Source organism: Urocitellus parryii, chromosome 11 (genome assembly GCF_045843805.1).
Source record: "Urocitellus parryii isolate mUroPar1 chromosome 11, mUroPar1.hap1, whole genome shotgun sequence".
NCBI classification, from domain to species: Eukaryota; Metazoa; Chordata; class Mammalia; order Rodentia; family Sciuridae; genus Urocitellus; species Urocitellus parryii.
The window spans coordinates 9,755,390-9,781,273 of NC_135541.1; the positions used below are offsets into that span (position 1 = coordinate 9,755,390).

General features: G+C 56.6%; 1 protein-coding gene across 1 annotated transcript in view; it reads left to right on the top strand.

Annotated features, from left to right (window-relative positions):
* Positions 1 to 25,884, top strand: part of Fhad1 (forkhead associated phosphopeptide binding domain 1) — a 111,562-nt gene that overhangs the window by 63,218 nt on the left and 22,460 nt on the right. The window contains exons 14-21 of the mRNA XM_077791445.1: positions 6,846 to 6,916; positions 8,632 to 8,784; positions 11,453 to 11,560; positions 14,465 to 14,572; positions 17,215 to 17,322; positions 21,861 to 22,034; positions 23,604 to 23,877; positions 25,384 to 25,444. Of these exons, the coding sequence (XP_077647571.1) occupies positions 6,846 to 6,916; positions 8,632 to 8,784; positions 11,453 to 11,560; positions 14,465 to 14,572; positions 17,215 to 17,322; positions 21,861 to 22,034; positions 23,604 to 23,877; positions 25,384 to 25,444 (1,057 nt within the window). The remainder of the gene's footprint in view (positions 1 to 6,845; positions 6,917 to 8,631; positions 8,785 to 11,452; positions 11,561 to 14,464; positions 14,573 to 17,214; positions 17,323 to 21,860; positions 22,035 to 23,603; positions 23,878 to 25,383; positions 25,445 to 25,884) is intronic.

A 25,884-nucleotide genomic window follows, 5' to 3' on the forward strand; every position in this document is an offset into this window, starting at 1 on the left:
GAGACATGATTGTCACAGAAATGAAATGTGACAGAGGCAAAAGGAAACTGGGAGGATTCCAAGTTATGCCGACTCCTGTCTCCCAGTAGGAACTCCTGTGATATTTTGTAACTTGCACAGCAGTGTCTCCTGGTAGTAGCTGTGTGACTCCAGGAAAGTTACATAACCTCTCCACGCTCCAGTTTCCTCACCTGCAAAATGGGGATAGTAGGGAGCCGCCACCTCTTGGGGTCATTGTGAGGACTGAAACGAACTGATCTCTGTAAAGGGCTTAGACTAGGTACCTGCACAGAACAGGCATTACACAATTATTCTTTTAATTCTACGAAAAATAGTTTCCTATGACACCAAATGTTGCTTGAGTCTTGTTACTAATGTTGCATTGTTAAGGAAACCCCTGTTGGGTGGACGCACACAGACCTCTCCCCGGTGACAGTTGGTGGTGGCAAGGAATCCCCTGAGTGGGAAGTGCCAACTCTTATTCAGCCGGTCCCCTGTGGGAGCATGGAAGTCGCTTCCAGTCTTCCTGCTCCTCGATGGTTCCCAGGTGAACGCTGTTCCACAGACTCTTCATCTTCCCTCCCTCCTCCTGGGGTGGAAGGGCAGGGACCTCTTTCCCTCCACAGGTCCATTACCTGTTTACCATAACCAGGCCCTGAGCACGGCAGAGGCACGGTGGTGGGGCAGGAGCTGGTCACGGTCATGATTGTTCATGGAAAAACTCCTCCAACTTAATGTTTGAAATGATAGATGGTAAAATATTGCGGGGAACAGGGGCTGTCCTTGTCCTCCTACAGCTTTCAGTCTCCGGGGGAGGGAGGGCATGGGCATCCGTGGACAAATCTCTCCAATAAACACAATGTGAATGGTTGCAATTGCTGTGAAGAAGGGCAGGGCTTGAGCTGGTCCAGGAGGGCGGGGCGTCTGCAGGATGCGCAGGACCCGGTGCCGTCGAGGGCAGGGAGAGCGTTGTGGGTGGGCGGACAGCATGGTGCTGGGGGTGAAGAAGCCAAGGTCGGGGGCTGGTGAGCAAGGTGGGCACGGGCTGTGCGGGCAGGATGAGAGTTTTCGAGAAACCCGTGGGACAGTTTTGCATGTTGAGAGCATCATCTTGGTCACAAGTGGAGGGAGGCCAGTCCGGAGCAGCGGGAGCCCAGACGGGGGCTGCCGAAGATGACGGTGGCTGCAGTGGGCAGGGCGGATGTGGAGAAGGAGAAGACGCAGGGGCCTCAGGAGGTCCATCAGGAGGCCTCCGTGGCAGGACAGGGTGGGACTGGAGGGGGAAGTGACAGAAAAAGAGGTCTGTGTGGCTTCTAGGTTTCTGGCACTTAGGAAAGGACAGATGTGGTTGTCTCACTAAGATCCAGAGTTAGGGGTGCTGAGGGGCCCAGGGCTCGGGAGCAATGAGCACGAGGTGGCGTGAGGCATCCGAGGACGTGCCCAGGAGTCCGCTGCCACAAGATGCCTCACTGGAGGTAGACATCAGGGGTTATGCCCAGACGCAGAAGAGCATGTGCCACACTAGGGTGATAAACGTCCAGGGGAGGGATGGGGCAGGAGTGGGGCACGGGTGGGTGGATAAAGCCGCAGGTGTGGGAGGTGCTGCTTAGCAGGAACTGACGTCCCAGGGCCAACCCTGAGGAACCCCAACGTTTCAGATTGCAAAATTGCTCTCGAGGAGGTCACATGAATCTGACATGCTCACAGTGACGAGTAAGGAGACGGCAGTGATCTTCCACTCTGATGCCTCGGCGGCCCCAGCGGGATGCCTTCAAAGTCATCCCAAAGGTGGTGGAAAGTTCTTGAGGGGAAAAAAAATAGGCAAAAGCAAAAATAAGATTTATTTTATATAAGTGCCTGCCCTCATTGTAGCACAAAGGGAGGGGAGTGTCAAAGGCCAGGGCAGAGGGACAAAGGACTGGGGTGCTCCCCACAGCCCAGCAGCTCCCAGTCACGGTTCCTGTTCTCTTAACCATACCTGACTGTTGAGCTCACCTGAGGACAGGTGACGCCGTGTGGAGCAGTCTTGTTCCTCCAGGCTGGGACCACAACAGGGGCCCTCGTCTCTCTCCTGGTGGCAGTGGGGGGCTGGGGCCAACCTAGCTGTGCACTATCCCTTCCCACTCCAAGCAATTTCAGTCACTGATGCCATGACTATGAATCTAGCCATACGTCACTGTCACTAACTGTAGTGGTAAAGTTAAACTGTCAGGCCAGCAATTCCAGAAAGGCTGAGAAAGACCAGTTTTAGCCAGCAAGGCTCAGACCTGCCTTTTTTCTCTTCGGACTTCATAGAGTCACAAGCTTTGAGCAGCATAAACTGGTCTCTGCAGACGCTCCTCCGTGAACATGCCCTGCGCATCTCCAAGAAGGTGGCGTTCCCAAATACGCGTCCTTCCTTGCTGCCCTCACCCGCAATTAGCACCTCTTAAAATGATGTTCCATGGGACACCTGCGGGTGAAACTGTGCTCCAGTGGCTAGAGTCAGTGATGGCGGCTGCTGAGTTCTAAGAAGTCAGGAGAAAGGAAGGAAGAGAAAGCTGGTGGCAGAGGCATTTTCTCTCCCAGTGCAAGCAATTTTAGGGGAAGCCAGAGCCGTCGCTATGTTCTCCACCACTGACCCCAGCTCCCGGCCACAGCCATCCCAGGAGGAGCGGGAGGGGACAGTGGTGGTGATGACCTCGGTGATCATGGTGGTGATGGTGATCATGGCGGTGATGGTGATCAGTGGTGAAGGTGGTGGTGGTGGTGGTGGTGGTGATGGTGGTGATGGTAGTGATGGTGATGATGATGATGGTGGTGGTGGTGGTGATCATGGCGGTGATGGTGGTGGTGATGGTGGTCATGGTGATGGTGATGATGATGATGGTGGTGATGGTGATCATGGCGGTGATGGTGGTGGTGATGGTGGTCGTGGTGATCATAGTAGTGATAGTGATCAGTGGTGAAGGTGGTGGTGGTGGTGGTGATGGTGGTGATGGTAGTGATGGTGATCAGTGGTGAAGGTGGTGGTGATGATGGTGGTGGTGATGGTGATCATGGTGATGATGGTGGTGGTGGTGATCCTGTTGGTGGTGGTGATGGTGGTGATGGTGGTGATGGTGGTGATGGTGATCATGTTGGTGGTGGTGATGGTGGTGGTGATGGTGGTGGTGATGGTGGTGGTGATGGTGATCATGGTAGTGATGGTGATCAGTGGTGAAGGTGGTGGTGGTGGTGGTGGTGGTGGTGATGGTGATCATGTTGGTGGTGGTGATGGTGGTGATGTTGATCATGTTGGTGGTGGTGATGGTGGTGGTGGTGGTGGTGGTGAAGGTGGTGGTGGTGGTGATGGTGGTGATGGTGGTGGTGATGATGGTGATCATGTTGGTGGTGGTGATGGTGATCATGGTAGTGATGGTGATCAGTGGTGAAGGTGGTGGTGGTGGTGATCATGTTGGTGGTGGTGATGGTGGTGGTGGTGGTGATCATGTTGGTGGTGGTGATGGTGAAGGTGGTAGTGGTGGTGATCATGTTGGTGATGGTGATGGTGGTGGTGATGGTGACAATGGGGATCATCACTCATCATCAAGCTCTTATTCTAGACACCAACCTCAGCATTTTACGTAATTATCTCGGTTAACCTCACAACAACTCTATGAAGTGATGGGGTCCATCATCCTCGTTTTAGAACTTGGGTGGCCCAGATGGGGAGGGGAAGCTGCTGGAAGCTCTGCTGGGTGACGTCAGGCCCGGCCCAGGGAAGAGGCCCTTGGGGCTTCACCTACCAGCTGCTGTGTGAGTGGAGCGGCCGGCTGCGTGGTCCAGAGGGCAGATAGCAGTCAACCACAGGACCTTGAAACTCGCTGCACCCACCTCCTGCCTGGTTTCCCAGGCTCCCCTTGATAAGGGAATCAAAGGACTTTTACATTCTTCTCTGTTGCTTCAGTTGTTTGTGTCTGTTTCTGCAAGACTTTGTTACAAATGAAAGGCTTCCCCTCATGCATGGAAAACTCGCCATTCTCACATATCCAAGATACACAGTGTCTTCTCCTGAGAAGACAAGGCCAGTTGGGGTATAATATGCATTCTGTGTTCCTTTTTTTTTTTTTTTTTGTCAGTGTCTGACCAACAGAAAAATCTGGAGAAAAAAAAAAAGAACCCTTGAGAGTATAGTCACAGCAGGATAGGATAATGTGGGACCTTTATGCTCACTCAGTCATTCCACAACTATTCACTGAGGGCCCACTGTGTGCCGGCCCCTGGCCACAACTCTGACAACACAGCAGCCACACTATGGACTTCTCAGAACACTGGGATTTTTTGTAACGAACACATGTAACTTTCCTAATCACAAATATAATAAAGACTTGCTCTTCCCCCAAAGAGGAAACTCCTCTTGTGCTCACAGTTCACAGTCTAATCCAGAATGTGACCCAGCATGCCCTCTCCCCCTTCGACAGCCTGTTCTCCCTTCTCCCTCCGTCCTCTTTGGATCTCACCCAGGATCTGAGCCTTGCCCTTTGAGGCCTGGGTCACAGGTGCAGAGGAGCAAAAGCCCAGACGCTCGCTTACGCGGCCTTGGTCCCTGCATCGCAGTAACCCCGGCCAGGGTCAGCCAGGCCCCTCTCCTCCCGCCAGCTGGGTCCCTTACAGCTCCTCCCCTGGCGCCTCCTCACGCTGGCCGACGCAGCCCTCTCCCCTCAAGCCTCCAAGTTCTTCTAAAAGTGCGTTCGATCACATGACCAAGCCCCTGCCCGCTCTTGGCCTTGCCCCACCAAGTACCAGACCTGGATCCTGCTGTGTCAAGAGGCCGCCATCTTCCCCAAGGCCGTGCTCCCTCCAGCCTGGCAGTGCTCCCGACTCTCTGCCTCAAAACCCTCTCCCACCTGGGGCCCGGGTCCTGGAGCACCCTGGCTCTCCCCTGGTCTTTCCCCAAGCTCTCAGCAGCCCCTTCACCACCGACTGTCCCTAACATGAGCGTGTCCCGAGGGCGGCCTCCGTCCTGCCCCTCTTGCCTTCTCTCTCCACTGAGGTGTCCAGCAGCCCCACCTGGCCCAGGATGTCCAAATGGACGCGTCCCCAGGCCTGTCTGCTGGAGCGGGAGCGCAGGTTGGGGCCCACATAAGGGGATCCAGCCAAGGCAGCAGGTGGCCCTGGCCCAGGCCACGTCCACCAGGAGGGAGGGAGCTCTTTCCTACGTTTTCATAAAGGCCTCACCTTTCCAGCCGGGCACGTCCAGCTCCAGCTGACCAGCTCTCCTTGGAGTCCCTCCATGCATCAAATCCAACATGTCTAAGCAGACTTGGCCAATCTCTCTCTCTCTCTCTCTCTCTCTCTCTCTCTCTCTCATTCTTTCCTCTCGGGCTGCTTCCCCCAACTCGTCTACAACACTGTCGCCTTGGGCCTGGGCCTCCCGTGGGCTCTTAGCTCAGCTCTCTGCCTCTAACTCAGAGGAGGGGAGTTCCCCACCCGGGGGACACCCAGAATGTCACCTGGGGGACACCCAGAATGTCTGGAGGCATTTTAAATTTTTGTAAGTGGATCCCGAGGCCCGGCCCAGCCCCCGGCAGCCACGCATCCCAGAGCCGCTCTATGAAAGGGACACGGCGGTGGGCGAGGCCTTCCTTCCTGCGCCGTGGAGGACCAGGCCCGCAGGATGCCCTGGGCCCGGTCCAGGGATGAAGGTCAGATTCACAGGTTCTAGGCTACTGCTCGAGGCCTGCCCCAGGCAGATCGCGCTCTTCCATCTGACTCCACCCTGGCTCCTGCTCGGCCAGCGCCGCCCAGGGAAGCCAGCACCTCCCAAGCCACGCACTGCGGTTCCCGTTCCCGTCCTGCCTCATCCCTGCGCCGGTCTGCGATCTGCTGTGACCACCACCACCACCTTCGTGGCTTAAAACATGCCTGTATCCTCCTACAGATCTGGAGGCTGAAGTCCACCCGCGGCCTCCCCGGGCTGACGTCAGGGGTGTGCAGGGCTGGTCCTGCGGGGGCTGTGGGGGAGAATCTGCTTTCCTGCCGTCCTCAGCTCCGGGGGCTTCATTTATTGGCTGTGGCCCCTTCCTCCACCTTGTTGCTATGCAACCATGCACAGCATCTCGGACTCTGTTTCCACCATGTCGCCTCCTCTGTCTGTCCGTCTGTGATCGGATCTCCCCGTTTCCTTCCCGTAGGAGCCTGTGTGATGGTGCTGGCTCCAGCCAGATAATCCAGGAGAACCCCCAGCTCCAAATCCTTCCTCAGGCCCGTTCACCAAGTCCCTTCTGCCGTGCGAGGCACATCCACGGCTCCAGGGACCAGGAGGTTGGTGGGGGTCATTCAGCCAGCCACAGGCTCTGCCCAGAGCACCCTCCCCTCCCCTTCTGAATTCTGCCTACACCATGCCCCCACCCCGTGGGTCCTCCTCCAAGTCACCTTTTCCGATCACTCTGCACGAACCGTCCCTGTCTCCCCGGAGACCCTCACATGCCTCCTGTCCTTCACTGTCACCAACAAGCCACCTAGGGTCCCACCAGGCATTAGAACTTGACTCTCAGGTTGAACCCTAAGGCCCTGGAGCACCTGGCCTCCCTCCGCACCTGGCACTCAGTGGACACGTGGAAACATAGGTGTTCTGTTGAGCGGTCTTTATTTCCCGCCTCCAAAAAGAAACGTAGATTGGAGCCCAAGCAAAGTCCGTCGTCAATCATCGTAAAAGTGCAAGTCCAGGGGCAGCTCTGTCCTCTCCACAGGAGGCCCAGGGACCTGCACCCACCTGCCCACGGGCTCCGTCAAGACGTCATCAGAAAATAAATTTTTTTAGAAAGACATGATTCAGAAAGCAAAGGAGTTGAACTGACCCCTTCTCCCCTTCTGTTTTTCAGGGTTCTCTTTGTACCTGAAGTATCTTCTGGAACATTATAAAAAAATCGTGGGCCAGACCCAGGAGCTGCAGGTAAGTCTTTCAAGTTCTTTTTCTCCAAGTTGGTTCAGCTCCTGGACGGGAGTGTGCTCCTCTGAGTTGGAGATCTGTTTCTTCTCTATGGCGAGTCAGCCCCCAGCCTCGATAGGGGACAGGGTGCCCGGGGTCTCCCACGGGCCAAGGATAAAAACAGGAAGCTGGGCCCTGGCCAGCCTCCTGCACGAACCACGGTGCTTGTCTCCCCTGTCGGAAACCTCAAGCGCTCCATGCCATCGTATCTTGAAAAGTGTGTGTAAAAAGCCCAGTGTGGGAAGTCCAGCCACCACGGTCCAGGCAGCAGAGTTACCAAAAGGAAGATTGGAGAGGCCAGTGACCCCTAGGGGTTGACCATGCAATGCTGATGGCTAATGTCATAGTAACGCTGCAATAAAGAGCCACATGACTTTAGGGGCATTCAACAACTACTAGTGCCTGCTCACCTGCCCAGGTCAGCCGCCAGGTGGCCCTGCTGGCCTTGGGGGGCTGGCTCAGGCCTCCTGGTGTTGGCTGGTCTTGGAGGATCCAGGCTGGCCTCTCGTCCCCCAGCGAGGGAGCCTGGGCATCTTCTCCCGAAAACTGCGCAGGTACAAGAGACAGCGGAAAAGACCACGCGATGCTTTCCTGTCCTCTGCTTCTGCCACATATGCTGACATCCCTTTGGAGTCCAGTGTCCCGGGATGTGGCGGGGGACAGGCACTGGGAGTGACACAGGCAAAGACATGTCACTTAGCGAAGGAAGCTGCAGATCAGACGGCCATTTCCACCCACCACAGAGGCCTGGCCCAGGGGTCAGTGACTTTCTCTGTAACGGCCCCTGGCCAGTCTTAATCTCTGCAGGTCACGTGGCCTCAGGCACAGGCTCAACTCTGCTGTGGTAGAACAAAGGCGGCCACAAGCCGTGCAAATGAGCAGGCGTGGTGGGCGTGGCCGCTGCAATAAAGTTTTATTTACAAAGGCAGACAGTGGACCAGGTCTGCCTGTGCACCGCAGTCGTCAACCCCGTCCAGTCCCTTCTCCTGGTTTCACAGATATGGACATCAAAGGCCAGAGAAGTGGGTTACTATTTGGTCACCACAGAGCTCACGTGCCCCTCAGAGTTTCCTGATGAGAACAACTTCATCAAAAGAACCAAGACAAAGCTTGGGCCTTCTGACTCCCAGATCACTGCTTCTCCTCCCACCCCCAGCAAATATGACCAAGAATTCCAGCCGCCGTTTACTGAGCACCTACCATGTACCAAACACCACAAAGCTTTCCATCATTATCTCATTTAATCCTCACAATTCTAAGACACAGAACACCGTGATTAATCTCATTTTCTAAATGGGGAAGCCTCCAGAAGCAACTTGAGCTGGGATTTTATCTAGTTCCAGGATCCAAGGTCTTCATAGTCTACTGCTTCCCCACCAGAAGCTAGGCTAAGTGCGGTTTGTCTGTGGGTTGTTTTTTTAATATTTTATTTTTTAGTTGGACACAATATCTTTATTTATTTATTTTTATGTGGTGCTAAGGATCGAACCCAGGGCCTCGCATGTGCTAGGTGAGCGCTCTGCCGCTGAGCCCCAGCCCCAGCCCCTTGTCTGTGTCTTTAAGAAACTTTTGTGTAAATCTTTGTCCCCGAAAGGTAAACGATTTGCAAGTGAGTGTGGAAATGACTCCTCCATCCAGCCCCTGACAACCTCAGCTTCCTCTTTCTTCTCTCAATTTAGATCAAGATCAGCAGCTCGCAGGAAACCCACCAGTTTCTGCTGCAAGAAAAGCTGCAGGAGCATCAGGCAGAAAAGGAGAAGCTGAACGAGGAGAAGCTGGCGCAAGAGGAGAAGCTGAAAGGCAAAATCAGGCGGCTGGTGGAAGAGAAGACGGTAAGGACGCCCTGTTGTTGTTCTTACTGCTGGGAACCTACGAAAGAGACTTTTCTAAGGGAGATTAAGAGCAGGTGCTGAGATGGAGAAATCCCAGCGACGGCTGGCTTAGTACTAAGGAGGTAAATTATTAAACAGGATGAATAATCATGAAGGATTCCACATGAAGCCCGAATTCTAAAACTCACAGCAAAATCAGCCCGAAAAGGCAGGACCGTTGCAATTTTGATGAGTGCCACCTTATTTGTTTCTATATTGTAGTTATATAACAAATCTTCCTCACTGCAGCAGACCCTGGTTTGTAAGTGACAGAGCAACGGTGACAAACCAGTTTCTGACCATCCCAGTCTTCATACATGACAGGGAAAACAAGTGACCGGAATTGCTACTAAATTTTCTAGAAACCTGTCCAATTAGAAGACACCCTGTAGCAGTGCGTGTGAGATGCTAAGGGTCCGAGGACCACCTAGGGACCTGGCTCCAATGCAGACTGGGGCTCAGCGGTTCCTATATGCTTCAGATGGTGCCGAGGCGACAGGTCTGCATCTCAGCGCAGCCTTGGAGGAAGGTTTTGCCAAAGTTTCCTGATAAAAACAACTTAGTGAGACGCCCTGTTAAACACAGGCTGTTGGCGCCCACCGCAGACCCACTGCCTGGGAATCTCTGGAGAAGGCCAGGAAACCATGTTTCCTGCTTTTATCTCTTCGTGGTCTGGAACTTGGCCCTCTCTGATGCTCGGGGACCCGCCATGAGCTTCACCACCCTCGTTTCCATCAGCCTGGGCCAGCAACTCATGACTTGGGCCACCTTTTGTCATTTGGGAGATTCCAGAACACTCAGCCTTGCCCCCTCCTGACCCCCTGGGCTCCAATCTAGCTGGGGTGATGGCGTGGCCCACGCTCTGGGGTCGGTAAACACTCTGGGCGATTCCAACACGCGGCCACAGAAGAGAACCGCGGCCCGTGGGAGTGGAATGGCCTTTCCTGTGGCCCCTCCTCCCCCCTGGAGACAGCAGCCCCCCACCGCCAGACCCCGCTCCTCCCCTGCACTCCTCTCCCTGTGGGGACTACACGGTCACGGGGGCCACCTTTCAGCAGCTCCTGCTCAGCCACTGCCCACCTGGACACTGTCCTCCATCAGCACACCCCTGTCCAGGCCCCTGCAGGCCTCTCCTGGCTCCGCCTGGGCCATTTCCATCGCCGGTTCCCACCCAGTTACCCGGGGCCTCTCCCCTCCTCCTGCCTCTGCCCTCCTGGCCTCTTTCTTTGCCTTTTATGTAATAAAAGATACACAGAAGGCCCCCCCCCCACGTCCTCAGAGGAGCCCCCCCGACACGTCCTCGGAGGTCACATTACAGACCGCAGTCAGAGCCGTGCACTTTGAAGAGCAAGTGGGTGTGGAAGAGACAGCTCCATCCACAGACAGGAGGCGGCGCCGGCCCAGACCTGACGGCTCCGGTGTCCTCCCAGACTGTCCCTCCTCACCGCTGTCGGCCACCTTCTCAAAACCCTGCTTGGGGAGTTTTGCGGGGGACACTGGTTTTTCCCTTGTTGGGATCTGGTGCTTCAGGCCCCCCATGGTCAGCCCCCAGACACCCTGAAGGCTTTCCTGTCACCCGCTGACCATGTGGCTCCCAGCTCCTGGTGCAGGCTGCTTGTGGGAGGACTGTGCTGTGGTGGAAGAAGGAATTCCGGTTCCCTCCCCCCCAGCACTTCTTTTTCATTGTGAATTTGAACGTCACCTCTGACCTCTGCCCCCACCAGTGCTGCAGACCAGGCCCGACCAACGGCTTCCAGGAGAGCCAGGCCACAGGTCTTGCAGTTTAGCTGGCCACGAGCTAGTCCTGGCGCGACTTCTCAGCTCCGCTACTGAGCGACAGTGACTCAGGACACACACGGCGGGGACGTCGTGGGCTAATCCCTAACTTAGAACCAGGCTTTAGCATCCAGTGGGGCCGGGGTTCCGGTTTCCAGCCCCTGCCTGAGGGAGTCACTAATAGAGCAGGCACATTCTTCTTTCTTTCTTTCTTTCTTTCTTTCTTTCTTTCTTTCTTTCTTTCTTTCTTTCTTTCTTTCTTTCTTTCTTTCTTTCTTTCTCTCTCTCTCTCTCTCTCTCTCTCTCTCTCTCTCTCTCTCTCTTTCTTTCTTTCTTTCTTTCTTTCCCCAGTCCTGGGGATGGAACTCAAGGACAGTGTACTACTGAGCCACCCCCCAGCCCTCTTCTTCTTTTTTAGAGACCCAGACTCACTAAGTGCCAAGGCTGATCTCAAACTTGTGATCCTCCTGCCTCGGCCTCCTGAGTCACTGGGATCACAGGCGTGACCACGGTGCCCACCAAGCTTTCTCACTCCCTCTCAGCCTGTCTCCTCCTCTGCAAGTGGGGCTGCAGGGTGTTCACTGTGCCAGCCCTCCCCCCATTCTTCCCATCCTCCCGGTGCAGAAGGAACTGTGGCTGTCCCCGTGGTGGCCCTGGGAAGCTGAGGCACGGCGTATATTCCCACTTAGCCAGGCCCTGGGGCTGGTGTCCAGTTCCCGGCTCTCACGAGGCCCCGCCTACTCCAGAGCCCACACCCGGCTCCGGGGCTCTGCGGCCCTGGGTGGGGTGGGACTGGAGAGGGACATGCCCGCCATGGTAACCGGTCAGTTCAACAAGCCTCGCTGACTTGCAGGCCCTGGAGGAGAGCAGTGCTCAGGAGAAAGGCAGAGCCAGGGAGGCCCTGCAGGAGGAGCAGCGGAGGGTCCAGGAGCTGGAGGACCGCCTCGCCCGCCAGAAGGAGGTAGGACTCAGGCCACCCCGGGACGGGACGCCTCCTGAAGCCCTGATCCTGGCCCGCCTGCTCCAGCACCCTCCTCGGGTGCCGTGGGGAGTGAGGGGACCCGCGCAGAGCCACCTTCTCGCACGGCCACCAGGTCCATTCAGCGGTCACCCTTGCTTGCAGGCTCTGGACGACCGCCTGGATCAGGAGAGACGCAGGTCCATGGAGGTCCTGGAGGAGAAGGAGAGGAGGCTCGAGGAGCTGGAGGGCTGCCTGGCCCGCCAGAAGGAGGTGGGTGCCCGGGAGGGGCCGCCGGGCAGTGAGCTCAGAGGGCGGGGAGGGGAGCAAGTCAGGACAGGGGACAGAGGACAGGAGACGTGGCATCTTCTGCAAGGAGGCTGAGTCCCAGGCACAGGAAGGGGGGACAGCAGTCATGGGAGTCCAGGCTGCAGGGACCCTGCCCCGGTCACCCAGCCTCAGCCCACACCAAGGAGTGTCTGCGCCCCGGCCAGCCACCAGGTGGGCGCTCTGCGCTGGCAGGAGGCGCTCCCTTTAGGTCGAGTTGGGCGGCACCTTTCTGGCCACCAGAAAGCCGTCCTAATGGGGCCGTTTGAAAAGGGCACCTGCTCCTGCGCCTGCTCCCCCACAGGCCCGGGCCCCCTGTCCCTGCTCGTCTGGTGGGACTGGAGCCGGAGCCTCTCCCTGGCCCACTGTGCCCTCTGGAGGCTCCCAGATATGTCCTGTCGGACCCAGAAAGTTTTATTCTGGATTCATAAAATTCAGGTTCCCATCCTCTCTCGAGAGTCGGGAAATGTGGCCCCCGTTTCCACCTGGCAACAAGGACCAGCGCGGAACCAAGTGGCAGCAGTCTGCCCCGGTCCTCACCTCCGCCCGCATGAACACATCCTCACTTCTGGCCCCCGACTGGCCCTCCGGGCACTGGAGTTTGCCATCCATCACTAGTTTTCTTCCTAAAGTGTGGCAGCCAGAACCACTCCTCCCCAGCCAGGGAGGCCCAGGGATGTGGGGCCAGGCGCTGCCGCCCACCCTAAGTCACCAGAGGGGGCCTCAAAGTCACCCCTTGTTGGAGATGGTCTCCTTCTTTTAATGTGCCCAGCTAGCTTTGGGGAAGCTCTGTTGCATTTTTGATTCATGTTTAGCTTGTGGCACCCTCGGGTCCCTGAGCCCTTTCCATGCCTGCTTCTGTCAATCCCTCCATCCTACGGCAGCTGAGAGGGGTGCAGGCTTTGCGGCCAGGTGAGATGTGAGTTCGAATCCTGACTGGAGCAGATCTGTCCATACCTCCCTTTGTGGAAGGTGGCTGTGAGGGTTGGACGTGTCCCAGGGAGTGTCTGATAGAAATGTCACCGAATAAATGGGAGTTTCTATGGTCACTTCTGCCACATCTACCTCTTCCTGTCCACCTCAGAGGGACACAGGAGGGAGAAAGAAGAGGCCCCTGGACACAGCCCTGCACCCCCAGGGGGGTGTTGGCTGTTGGTCCCCCCCCCAAGCTGTGCTTGTGGTTCTTTGTAAACAGTGTCACTGAGGTGACCGTCGAGTTCTATCTCCAGGGAGGGTGGCAAGAGAAGGGAGGGTCTCCGTGGAGTCACTCAAGTCAAATGCCACCAAGAGGTCAACAGAGGACGGCCCTGGAATTGAGGGACTTTGGGATCACGAGGGACTTCAGAAGCAGGAGTGAAGCCCGTAGCAGATGAGCCAGGGCTGGTGGCCCCAGGTCCGTTGGAACCTCGCCTCCCCTGGCCAAACCTCTCTGTGGCCTCTCGCGAGCTCCGGCCGCAGCCTGCGTTCAGCCTGGGGCGGGGCAGGGGGACTTTTCTTTTACCAGAAGAGGGCCACGGGGATAGTCCGGGTCGTGAGGTAAGGTTAAGGGTCAGCTCGCCTTCCCTGCTGTGGACTTGGGGGCACAGGGACAGGGTGTGTCCCCTCCAGGTGGCCTGTCCCAGCCACAGAGGAGCTGCAGAGAGCAAGGCCGGGCGCCTGGATGTGGGGTCAGGTGCTGCGGCCGACCCTAAGTCACCAGAGGGGGCCTCAAAGTCTCTTCACGGGTCACAGGAGCACCCCCTACCCTGAACCCCACCTCAGGCCCTCAGAATGACAGTGGGGTCCCTGCCCTGCCACTTCTCGTCTGCTCCGTTGGGCTGGTGTGGGGAAGAGGGCACTGGAGCTTTTAAACCACGTTTTACTGCAAAATACCCAACGTCTCAGGGCTGAGTGCTCCCGGGGGCCGGCCTGGGGCCCTGACTGTGGATTTTAGTGGCAACTGTGTTCCAAGTTCTAAACTCCTGGCGCCCGAGCTGGTGTTGAGAAGGCTGGCCCCGGGGTCGGTGGCCAGAGGCGAGGCCGGCCCGCGGTGGCTTCCTTTGGTTCCTTTGGTGATTGACTTAAGTCCTTTAGCCAACGATCACTTATCACAAGAGCTTCCTGGATGAATCCTGGACCGGGTGTCCCTCCAGGAGCCCCTGCAGGCCGGCCCCTGCCCCTGTGGAGACTGTCCATCGTGGCCGCTCCCTCCTGGGCCTTGTTCTCCTCTTGAAACCGGGTTCGGCCTAAGAGATTACCCCAAGGGTGGGGACGCCACAGGGGGTGACACTCTCCCGTCAGGGAGGCTGCGGGTGGTGACAGCCAGCCTGGCCCCTCTGCCTGCTGGGTCCTGCCCCGGGCTCCGCGTGCAGCCGCCAGCTTCCCCGAGCAGGGTCCGGGCTCAGTGCCATGAGCCGTACCAGCCGGAGCCCCCCATCTGTCCCTCCGTCCCTCTTCTATAAAATGGGGCCACAGAGAGCTCTCCCCACCCGAGTGCCGGAGGACGAGGTCTCCTGAGCCCGGGGCTGCCAGGCCCTGTGTCGTGGCCCTCAGGACTGTCCTCACCAGCAGGCACCCAGAGGAGCGGCCGTTGCCTTTCAGGTTTTGGAGAGCAGCATAGCCCACGAGAAGAGGAAGGCCAAGGAGGCCCTGGAGTCGGAGCGACGGAGGGTGCAGGACCTGGAGAACCACCTGACCCAGCAGAAGGAGGTGCGAGCCAGAGCCCGGCGGCCCAGAGCTGCAGCGGCCAGCTCAGCCAACTCCTAGCGCCCAGGGGACAGCCGGGCAGCCCTGAGCCTCCCACCCTCGGTGTCCTCACCTATTCAATGGAAACGCGGCCAGCCCCGCCCGCAGCAGTAGGTGTCCCTGGGTTGAAGTGCTTGGACGGCACCTGCATCCCCCCAGCCAGCATCCTGCTCATCAGCATAGCCAGGCGGGAGACACCCCTGCCACGCGGGGGACTCTAGAGGACCCCGGGGCAGGGCCACAGGCGGGGGCCAGGCAGGTCTGTGAGGAGCTCCGATGGAGGTCACATCCAATAAGGGCAGTCGCCTCCTGGGGCAGGTGAGGGGTGCAGCCTCACAAGGACAAAGCCCCGGGGGAGGTGAGGAGGGTCCCCAGTGCAGGAACCGGCAGAGAGGACACACCCACCCACCCGCCTGGGGACAGGCCACCAGACATCCAGCCTCAGCAGGAGGGGACAGGCAGGGCTGGGTAGATGTCACCAGCAACCCCAGTGGCGTGTCCATGGGCAGCGGCGGGCAGAGGCAGAGGCCGAGGCCCACCCTGCTGCCCTCGGGGAAGCAGGTGGTGGCTCGGTGGCTCAGTGTCAATCATCATCCATATTCTCTGAGCACCTGTGTGTCGGGCCCTGCTCTGGGGACCAAGGACACCACAGTGGACAAGACAAGCCAGGGCCACGCTGCCCACAGCCCCCGTCCCAGGTCAGGAAGACAGAACCCCAGGAAACGGCCAGTCCCAAGGACTGGCTAGAGAGTGGCCGACACCCATGGAGAGCTCTAAGGAGGTGACCCTGAGTGACAACTGGAAGGGGGATGGGACCTGAGCCAGCCAGGGCACGGTGGGGCCTGGAACTTCAGGGAAGAGCCAGAGAAGGAGGCAGGAGCTCGCTGGGGGAGCAGAGGAGGGGGCCGGGGCTCAGTGGGCCCAAAGAGCCGGCTCTGTATTAGCACGCTGTGCGACCCTGCAAGCCCCTGCCCTCTCTGTGCCCTCGTCCATGATGGGGGCAGAACCACCCCAGAGGCCTGGGGAGAGGAGTCTGTGCTTGCGGGACACCCACCCAGGGAGGGCAGGGTCCAGGGGGGGCAGGGCAGCCTTGCCACACCTGAGAGGGCAGGAAGGGCAGAGTGCAGCCGGGGTGAGGGAGACGGACTCAGAGACTCGGCGAGGTGTGTTTCCCAAACTAGGCCACAGCTGCCCCAGAGCACCCCTTCCATGTGGGGCCCCGCCAGGCGAGTGCCCAGCGTGCGCGTCCTGCCTTCCGATGGGCCGCGGTGGAAATCGCAGGACCGAGAGGCTGGGTGCACAGTGGTGAGGGCAGGGCCCTGGTGGCCAGCTTCACGCCACTTCCTGGGGGGTGACGGGGACGTCACCTTCCTCCTACTACCTCAGGCACAGCCTCCACTGCCTCACCTCTAAAGGGGGCCCCTGGACCCGGCTGGCAGGGTGGATGCTCTCAAGCATTCCCCACACAGAGCAGGACGCGGGGCCTTGTCCTTGCTGGTCTCATCTGTGCTACGCTGAGCAGCACATGGCATGAGAAGAGACGCAGAACAGGCTGGTGGCCTCTTGGGCAGGCAGGACATGGCAGTGGGTCAAAGTGAGGCCAGAGCCCGGGGAGGGTGGGAGAGAATGTGTGCAGGTGGGGCCTCGGAAGGCTCATCAAAACCTGGGAACACTGGGAACACTGTCTCTTTTTCAGGGCCACGTGCCTCCCAGTGTCCCCACCTCTGCCCCCTGGTTAAGACCTTCCCACCTGCCTGACATTCCCTGCAACAATTTCCATTCGTTCTCCTTTGTGACAAGAGCGCACATCCACTAAAGAAAAGTCAGCAGAGCAGTGGGAAGAGGGAATACAAGTGCCATGGTCCTGGTCCCCCGCCACCCAATGCCCCGTTTATACCTCAGTGACCCTGCTCCAGCCTCTGTCTGCACAGCACCCAGACATTTAAAACACCCGTCTTGTGGCCTTTCTGTTGGTGAGGGCCAGAGCGGCAAGAGGGTCAATGGCAGCAAACAGAGTGTCTCATCCCCGGGCTGGCGGGTCCTCCCCGGGTTGTGCAGGGGAGTCCCGGCCTCCACCCCATGCCCAGGTCTGTGGAGTAAGTGTCCCCAGCTCCACGCTGTCCTGGGCATGAATTCCCGAAACCCACGCCTTGGTATATGGGATGATTCTGCCTGTGTCCTTTAAAGCCAGGGACAGGAAGGGTGGGGGCAGGAAGTGTGCCCCTGTGCTGTCTCTCTTCCCACACCTCCTAAGAGCCAGGTACTTCCCAGCCAGGCCTTTACTGGTGCCAACACATGCCAGTTCATCCCGTGGCTTGGCGCCAAATGATATGACCCTGGGACTCACCAGGATGTCATTTCCTGAACACGAGCCCCAAAATCCGGAGTCACTCCCTCCTTCGTGTGCGAGGCTGAGATTTGGCTCCTGGTTCTCGCCCTGCCTGAGGCTGCTCCAGGAGTCCACCCCTCGGCCAGGCCGGCCCTGGCTGCCTCACTGCAGCCCAAACCCCATCCCCCGTCTTCCGCAGAGACTGGCCCTGGCTTCTCTCTGCACTGACGGTCCCCCTTCCCTGCTCACCCCTCGTCCCCTCACCCTTGACTCCCAGATCTCAGACAACAGCATCGCCTACGAGATTCAGAAGGCCAAGGAGGCCTTGGAGAAGGAGAAGAAGAAGGTGCAGGACTTGGAGAACCGCCTGACCAAGCAGAAAGAGGTATGAGTCTCGGTGACCAACGGCGGAAAGGGACCCAGGGTGGCCCTGTGCCCAGGGGCCGGTTCAGATCCAAACTCTGCCTCCCTCTGGCTGTGGGTCATTAGGCAAGTTGCTCACCATCTTTGTGGGACCCATCCTGGGTCCCAATCGTGCAAAGCACACACACGTATGCCACGAGCAGTATCCAGAGTAAAGCAGGTGTCACCTGGTCATCGGGTAAGATTTGCCTAGAGGCAAATGAATCTGAAAGGACTTGGAGCCAGTGGGGACCAAAGAGGGTCCCTAGCTCACATCCATCTTGGGTCATTTACTAGCATGCATCAGACTCTCTGGGGAACTTATTCCAAGTCCCTCTTCAGGCCTCACCCCCAGAGTTCTGACTCGCAGGGCGTAGGGCCGACTCGGGAATCTGCAAGCTCTGCCCAGTGGAGCAGGGGCCCCCTGAACATAGCCCAGGAAGAAGGTTGACGCACACATGCCACCACACAGCCCCTGGGCACCTGGCACATGCACAGAGAAGGCAGAGGTGTGCAAGACCCAGGGCTGCCCACTGTGTGCGGGGAGGGTGCCCAGGCCACACGGGGGCTCCAGGGGAGCAGTCTCTTTGTCCCCAGGCTGGGTCCCCAAATGATGTGCCACAGAGTTTAAAAAAAAAAAAAGGTGTGTATCATGAAATCAATGAATGAGTCATGACTTTATTCTAGAAGTTACTGGGTAAGGCAAAGCCTGTGCTGCCTACTAGGCCAGAACCGTCCAAGCCACAGAAATGGGACTGTTCTTGGTACTGGTCCCAGAGAACCTCTCCAAGGCTCATTGAATGGAACACCCTGTAGAGCAACAAGGACCGTCCTCAAGGACACCCCAGAGGGGACAGGGACATCCAAGGGTAGGTCTGTGACAGTCAGCAGCTGGCTTCACACCAGACCAGGAGGAGCAGAACTCCACCCAAGGACCCACCATGTGCCTGGAAAGACCAAGGGAACAGCAGGACTTGGGTCTGAGCAATGGTTGGGTTTTTTGTTGTTGTTGTTGGATTTGAACCCAAAAATGAAGCAACAAAAGCAAAAATAGATTAAAATCATCAAAATTGAAAGCTTCTGTATGGCAAGGAAACAACAGGATAAACAGACAACTTGCAGACCGGGAGAAACATACTTGAAAGATGTACATCTGATAAGTGGCAATGTCCAAAATTTACAAGGAACCCAAACAGCCCTGTGGAAAGAAATCACCCAATGAGATGTTTCATAAAAGACAAACAGTGGCCAACCGACACTTGGAAAAAGCTCCATCCACATCACCAACCACCAGGGAGCACAAATGGAGCCCCTGTGGGATACCACCCCACACCCGCCAGAAGGGCCGTTATAGGAAAAGATACCCAGGGTCCAGCAGGATGGGGGGAAAAGGGACCTTGTATACCATCAAATTGGCATGGCCACTTCGGAAAGCCACATAGAGGTCCCTCAGAAAACTAAAGATCATGCTAAGCAAAATAAGCCAGCCACAGCAAAACAGATGCTGTGTGCGCTCCCATACACGCAGAACCAACTCACACAGCAGATCACAGCAAGCTGGGGAGGAGCCTGGGGCAGGCAAGGGGTAGATGTACGCCAGTATCACACGCCTCGGGCAGGAGTAAGCTGGGATTTTTTTTTCTTTTGAGATCCATCGCACCAAGTGATGACCATAGTAAATAATAGTGTGTTGTACACTGCTGAGAGTACATTTCAAATGTTTTCACACCCAAAAAAAAAATAAGTATTGGAAGTGATAGATATGTTAATTAGCTTGACTTCATTATTCTGAAATGACATTCTGCATTATATTAGTCGTTTACCCCATAAATACAGGTGATTATAATTTGTCAATTTACAATAAATTTTTTAAATTAAAAGAATATTTAAAACAAAAAATAGAATTTGACTTTTCTGAAATTCAGAGTAAATCTTTTTTGGGGAGTAGGTTACTGGGGATTGAACTCAGGGACACTCAACCACTGAGCCACATCTCCAACCCTAGTTTGTATTTTATGTAGAGACAGGGCTTCACTGAGTTGCTTACGACTCGCTGTTGCTGAGGCTGGCTTTGAACTCGTGATCCTCCTGCCACTGGGATTACAGGCGTGCACCTCCATGCCAGCTCAGAATAAATCTCTGAAGAAATGAACAGAGAATTTTTTCTTAAATAGGTCACTGAGTATCCTCTGTAACTAAACGTATTTGAAAAGCAGCTTTTACCCCCAACCAAGGTGAATGCAGGCCAACATTTGATATTCAAAATATTTCAATAGGTAGTTAATGAAAATAATTCCATTTCAAAACAAAATGTTCTTTTGTTCTATTTCCAAATTTGTGGATGTGTCTGTTTGAAGTGTGCTTTGATATTTTAAGGTGACTCCTCGCAAGCTCATTGTGATTTGCAACAACTGGTTTCTTTTAATTAGAATTTTTAATCTCTATATGCAAAAAATAATTTAGGAAGTGAGAAAAAAATTATAAGATGAAGATTGGTGTACGACTCCAAATGTCACCAGTAAGTCCTGATTCTGAATCCGCGTTTGGGGCCCATCTTCGAAAATCTCCTGGCTGAACTTGTAATAAGTACCTCTAACCAATTTGATATTGCAAATTGCAGATGCTCACGTAACAAAAGGGCCCTCCGGACACACAGGGGGCTTACTGGCGTACACAGAAGGGCAATAGAAAGCTAGATTTCACCTGCAAAGGTAAAACAGACAAAAGAGAGCAGAAAAGCAAACCAGTTTCACACCAGAGGGGCGGTGATGGCCGTGCCAGGCCTCTCCAACCTTGGGCAGAGACCAGGCAGCTTCGTGGCCCACCAGAGAACAGCTGTGCTGGAGGGAGAGTCTAGGGGCGGTGTGAAGAGCCTCCCCAGGAATCAGACGGAGCTCCTCGGGGGCTTGGGGAGCAAGAAGCAAGCCCCAGGGGAGGCTCTGGAAGAGCCTGATGAAGGTGGTGTTTGCATTTCGTTTTTTCTTTTTTTTTTTTCTTTTTTAAGTACGGTTTCCCCTCCTGATTGTCAAAGGAGCCCCTGGCTTCCCGGAACATGTGAAAAATACAAAATCTCACTCCGGAGAAGAAAAAGCTAACCGTGCTGTCACCAGCAGGGTTTTGATGTGATTCCGCCTGGATGCTGAGCCTGATTAGGGATGCAGATAAATAGGGATTTATCATGAAGTCACTGGTTTAGGCACTGATTTGGAAGCTGTTTTTTCTTTTAATTTTGTTAGTTTTGTAGTTGGACACAACACCTTTATTTTATTTATTTATTTTTATGTGGTGCTGAGGATGGAACCCGGGGCCTCGCCTGTGCCAGGGGAGCGCTCTGCCCCTGAGCCCCAGCCCCAGCCCCAGCCGGGAGCTGTTTCTTTATACATAACTAGCTGTCCAAGGGCCTCCGTACTGCCCAACAATCTTCTACCACCCGCCATTGAGGGATGGCCTGGGTGTGCACCGACTCTGATGGACCCCGATTTATCTGCCCCTCCTCATAGCCAGGCCCTGTGGTTTTCTCCTCCATTTTCAAGGGTATAAAAGACACTGGACTAAACACCCCATGTTCCAGGCTGGACATCCTTGGGATCGAGTCCCAAAAAACGGAACTGCTGCCGGGCACAGTGGCGTAGGCCTATGATCCCAGCAACTTGAGAGTCTGAGACAGGAGGATCTCAAGTTCAAGTACAGCCTCAGCCACTGAGCAAGACCCTGTCTCAAACTGAAAAATAAAGAGGACTGGGGATGTGGCTCAGTGGTAAAGCACTCCTGGGTTCAAGCCCTGGTACCAAAAAACAAATAAATAAATAGAACTGCTGGGTCCTAGAATATTAACATTTGCAGATCACAGTGTGTTCCCAAGGAATGTTCCAGAAGGACCATACCCATTCACATTGCCACTGATGAAGGAGAGTGCCCACTAGAATGTCTCAAGAGTATCTGGACCGTCATGTTTGGAAGACTTCACACCCTGCCTGCTAAGAAGCCCGGGTCCACCTTGTCGGACCAGCCACAGGGACTTTGCCCATCCAAGGCAGGAAGAAGGGGTTCCAGCAGGCGGAATGGACGCAGCAATGGGGTCCTATGTGGCCAGGGCCTGGGGGGCAGCGGGGGGGTGGCCATCCCAGTGCCAAAGCCCCGTGGGAAAGCAGAGTGTCCCAAAGGCAGGCCACGCTGCGGAGGGTGAAGGAATTTGGCTCATTTATCCTGGAGAACAGACTTAGAGACTTGGCGGCCCTCCTCGGCTATTTAAAGACTGTCTCATAAAAGAGAAATCAAACGTGTTCCCCGAGCTCCAGGTGTCGGAGGTAAGCCGGGAGACCAGAAGTCCCAAGGAGACAGACGTCAGCTGAGCTCGAGGGAGAGCCGTGCGGTGGGAACCTTCCAGCGAGGCGTGGACCTTGGGCCTCCCAGGAGCGGCCGAGTGGAGTTCCCGTCCTCCCTGAAGACGGCAGGGCCAGGAGGCTAGCGTTGACCCTTAGTGCTGAGTGTCTGCTAATTTGGTGTTTGCTGTTTGTCTAGGAAATAGAATTAAAAGGGCAAAAAGAGAACTCTTTAAATAATAAATTAAGCGATGCACTGGCCGTGGTAGAAGAGATTCAGCAGATCAAGACAGCCGAAAGCCTCAGAGCAGAGAGCCTCTCCCTGAAGCTAAATGAGTCCTTAGCCGAACTGGAAACTGCCAAGACAAAGCTGGTAAGTGGTGGCCTGCAGGGGCAGGGACGGGAGAGAGTGCCCAAGGGGAAGATGACAGTGTCCCTCCCAGCCTCAGCTGGGTGCCTCTTTCCTGCTGGGAGCCACTCTGGGCGCTGCAGGAGGCTCAGTGGCATCCCAGTCTCTACCTGCTGCATGCCGCTTCCCTTCTCCCAGGGGTGACAACCAAAAAATGTCTCCAGATGTTGCCAGTGTCCCTTGGAGGCAGAACTGCCCATTGAGGAACGCTGGTGTGGCGTGAAAGGTCACCTGAGGCTGAGGCCTCCTGCAAGTCCTCTGAGATGGGGCAGGGGCTGCACAGCCCCACGGGGAAGGAGCAGGAGCCCGGGACCTAGTGATCCGCGACTGCTCCGCAGACCCTCAGTCAAGGCTTTCAGCTGCGGTGGGTGCCCGAGGCCCTGGCAGACGGGGTCCCGCACTGCTCTCCTCTGTCACTGGCACATCCAGCCAGCAGCTCCGTGGGCGAGGGCCTGATGAGATGAATCTACCGGAAATCCAAGTAGATCAGGGAGCGAGCGGAGAGGCCGGCTCAGGGGGCCACGTGGTGGACGCAGCTGTAGGTCAGATTCACAGGGACCTGGATGCTCAGGGCTGGGGAGAGCCAGGGAAGGGGAGGGGCCTGGGGGCAGGCGTTGCCATGACAGCGCTTGATACAGGCTCCAGCTTCAAGCCAGGGCAGCTGGGGCCATGATGGCAGGCGAAGGGCACCTTGGTGGGCACGGGGAGGGCCTGGGTGGGGTCCTCCCAGGGAGCGAGGTGGTGAGGAGCGGCAGGTAGCAGAGCCCCACTGGCGCCGTTCAGCAGAGTGGGAGGGGAAGAAGGGGAATTGAATCTGGAGGAGTCTCACGGCAGACTGTCGGAAAGTGGGCACAAATGGGCTGTCCCAACAAAGTCACACCTCAGGAGACCAGAGGCCGGGCCCGGGAATAGGGAGCAGGGGCCGGAGAAGCAGGGTCAGTCGGAGAAGCGGGAGGGAGGGAGGAAGGGGCAGAACCACCAAGGAGGGCCTCAGGAGGGGGGGGTCGGGTTCGCCGTTCAGAGGCCTTGGTGACTTCTGTTTTTAAGACGTCCCAATCCATTGGCTTTTTTCCTTATAAAATTTTTCATTCATTCATATTGATCAAGAATCTGGGTCTGGATGGGTGGGCCCAGCCGTCAATGAGAAAAGGCAAGTTTCTTCTGCCGCGGAGTTGAGTTCTAGCAGGCAAAGAAACAACAGAACAAGCTCCCTTCAGGTGGTGATAAGGTCTTGGGGAACACTAAAACAGAAAATTAAATAAATCAAATAGAAAGTGTCTCAGACCCCTCTTGTAGATGGGTGATCGGGGAGGGCTCTTTAAAGGGGATGTTGGAGCTGAGACCTGAAAGACCAGAAGGGGTGGATGAGCCATGGGAGGAGCCAGGGAAGGGGAGCATGCCAGGTAGAGGGAACAGCACAAGCCAAGGTCCTGTGGCCAGACCAGCTCAGCCCTGTGTTGCACAAATGAGAACAAGTGTCGACGTCATCACATCCAGCTCCCACGTCACATAACCATTGCCCTGTTTCCCCAGATCATGATGGAGGAGCAGATAATACTGCAGCAACTGACGGTAAAGAGCCTGCAAGACCAGCGGGAAACTCAGAAACACGGATTCGAAGAGGAAATCCAAGAATACAAGGAGCAGATCAGACAGCACTCGCAGACGATTGTGAGCCTCGAGGAGAGACTCCAACGAGTGACCCAACACCATAAGAAAATAGAAGAAGAGATTGCAACCCTCAAGGTCAATAACCCAGGTAGGCCCAGAGAGAGACCCGGGGAGCCCCGCGCCAGGGCAGCTCGGGGTGCCGCAGCCCCGCAGCCGGCCGACCTGAGACAGGCTGCACCCACTGAGAAGCTGTCGCGGTGGCCCAAGGCCCTGCGCTTCTTGCTGCACGAGGACGTCAGAAGCCCTCGAGGCCCGGGCGAGCCGAGGCTGGCGATGAGTCGGGACATCTTTTGTGCCGACCCAGTGAGGCGGCGACACACATGCCGCGGGAGCCGTCAGGCGTGACAAGAGCAGTGGACACAGCCGTTCTTGCCCACACAGGGGCCTCTGCAGGGCTGCTCTTGCCTTCGGCCATTTGCCACTTGACTGGAGCCTTGCAGACGCGGCCGGGTCAGCTCCGCACAAGAGAAGCAAAAACGGAAATGGGGGCTGGGTGCCACGTTCCCCCAGTGACTGTTAGATGCTGAGCTCTGAGAGAAGAGGTCTGGGGCCTGGGTTTCTCGGCCTCGGCCCTACTGGCCTTCTGGGCTGGACAGGGCCACCTGCCCTAGTCCTGCTAAGGGTTCCCGGGCTTCCCCGGCCTCCCTGGCTAGATGCCTCCAGACCTTGCTGAATGTCCCCGGAGGAAACTTCCCTCTGGTTGGGACACAGTCCTGCTTCAGTGGCCAGCTGTGGGCACGGGCCCCTGCCGTGGTTCAGCTCTTAGTTGAGCATCTGTTATGTTCCAGGCTCAGCGAGGCTCTGGGGATTCTGCAGGTATGGACTCTGCAGGTCCCCAGGTGGTGGCCCTGGCAGGTGAACAGTGTCCTCTGAGGATGCTCACGCTGGGGCCGAGGGCGATGACATCTTGTCGTCTCCACACTGAGATCAGTGCCTGCCTTAAAGCAGACACCGCACGGGAGTTTGTGGGATGAGAGGGGGACAAGGAGGCGGGGTGGGGGGCTGAGGAGCCAGAGGAGGTGGGAAGAAGACAGGCTTGGGGACCCGGTGCCCCCGCTGTGCCTCCCGCAGCAGTTCTGTCACTCTAACATGCGCTCCCTGGTCTGTCAGTGGACTTGGGGACACCTGCCTGCTAGCGAAGGCAAAGACCCAGGGCCACTGGGTTATTATGAAGAGAAGAGGCCAATTGGGCTTATGGCCTGATCCAAGGTCTGGGGGGGCCCATCTGGTGATGCCCTCTTGCTGGCAGTCCTGGGGCCACACAGGTGGCAAAGGACGAGAGACAAGAGGGGTGCCTGTGTTTCTGGTCTCTCTTCTCCTAAAGCCACCACTACCAATCTTGGGGGCCACACCCTGATGGCTTGGTCTGATCCTCAAAGGCCCCACCTCTAAACAGCAAGCTCAGGTGGGGATTCACTTGGGCGCGCACCTCCAGGGGTGGCCACCCACATTGTAACCACGGCCTCTGCTGGAGAGAGCCTCCGCCGTGACGCAGAACCCGGGGTGGGTCTCCCAGGAAGGAGGGCAGCCAGGTGGGCCCGTCAGGGGGCCCGCAGGCCAAGGGGAAGGAGGGCATCCACTTCTGTGCGGGGGCCTAATGTGTGTCCCTCTGCTGCAGCTGAAGAGGCAGACATGCCGGAAGAGCTTCCCGTGGCCCCCCCATTGGAGAACAGTACCAAAGAGATGGCGTGCGACCACCTGATGTGAGTACCGCACCGGGGAGCTAGAGCAGACCCAGAATCCCCCGGCTTTGGCCAGGTCTTCAGAGCCCAAGTAAAGGAAACGGGTCCTGAGTTTTCTCGATGCCATTATATTACATTTCTCGATTCCTTCAACCAGTCAGACCGTGCAGCAGAAAGGCCCCGGAGGTCTATGTTCACATCCCCACTCAACACTGGTAGCTGTGTGGCCTTGAACCAGTCAGACCACCTCTCTGAGCCTTGGCTTCCTCAGTGGCTGAGTAAGGATGTTGGTGTCTGGCACTTGGTAGATTCGTGTTCATGGTATCAGTAGCTGTCTTCCCCGGGTCCCTGCCAGACAGACCCCACTGTCCCCAGAAGACGGTGGAGGTTTCACACAGCAGAGACCACCTAATGGAGACCTGGAAGGAGTTCAGAGTTGAAGATCTGGACTAAATGACCTT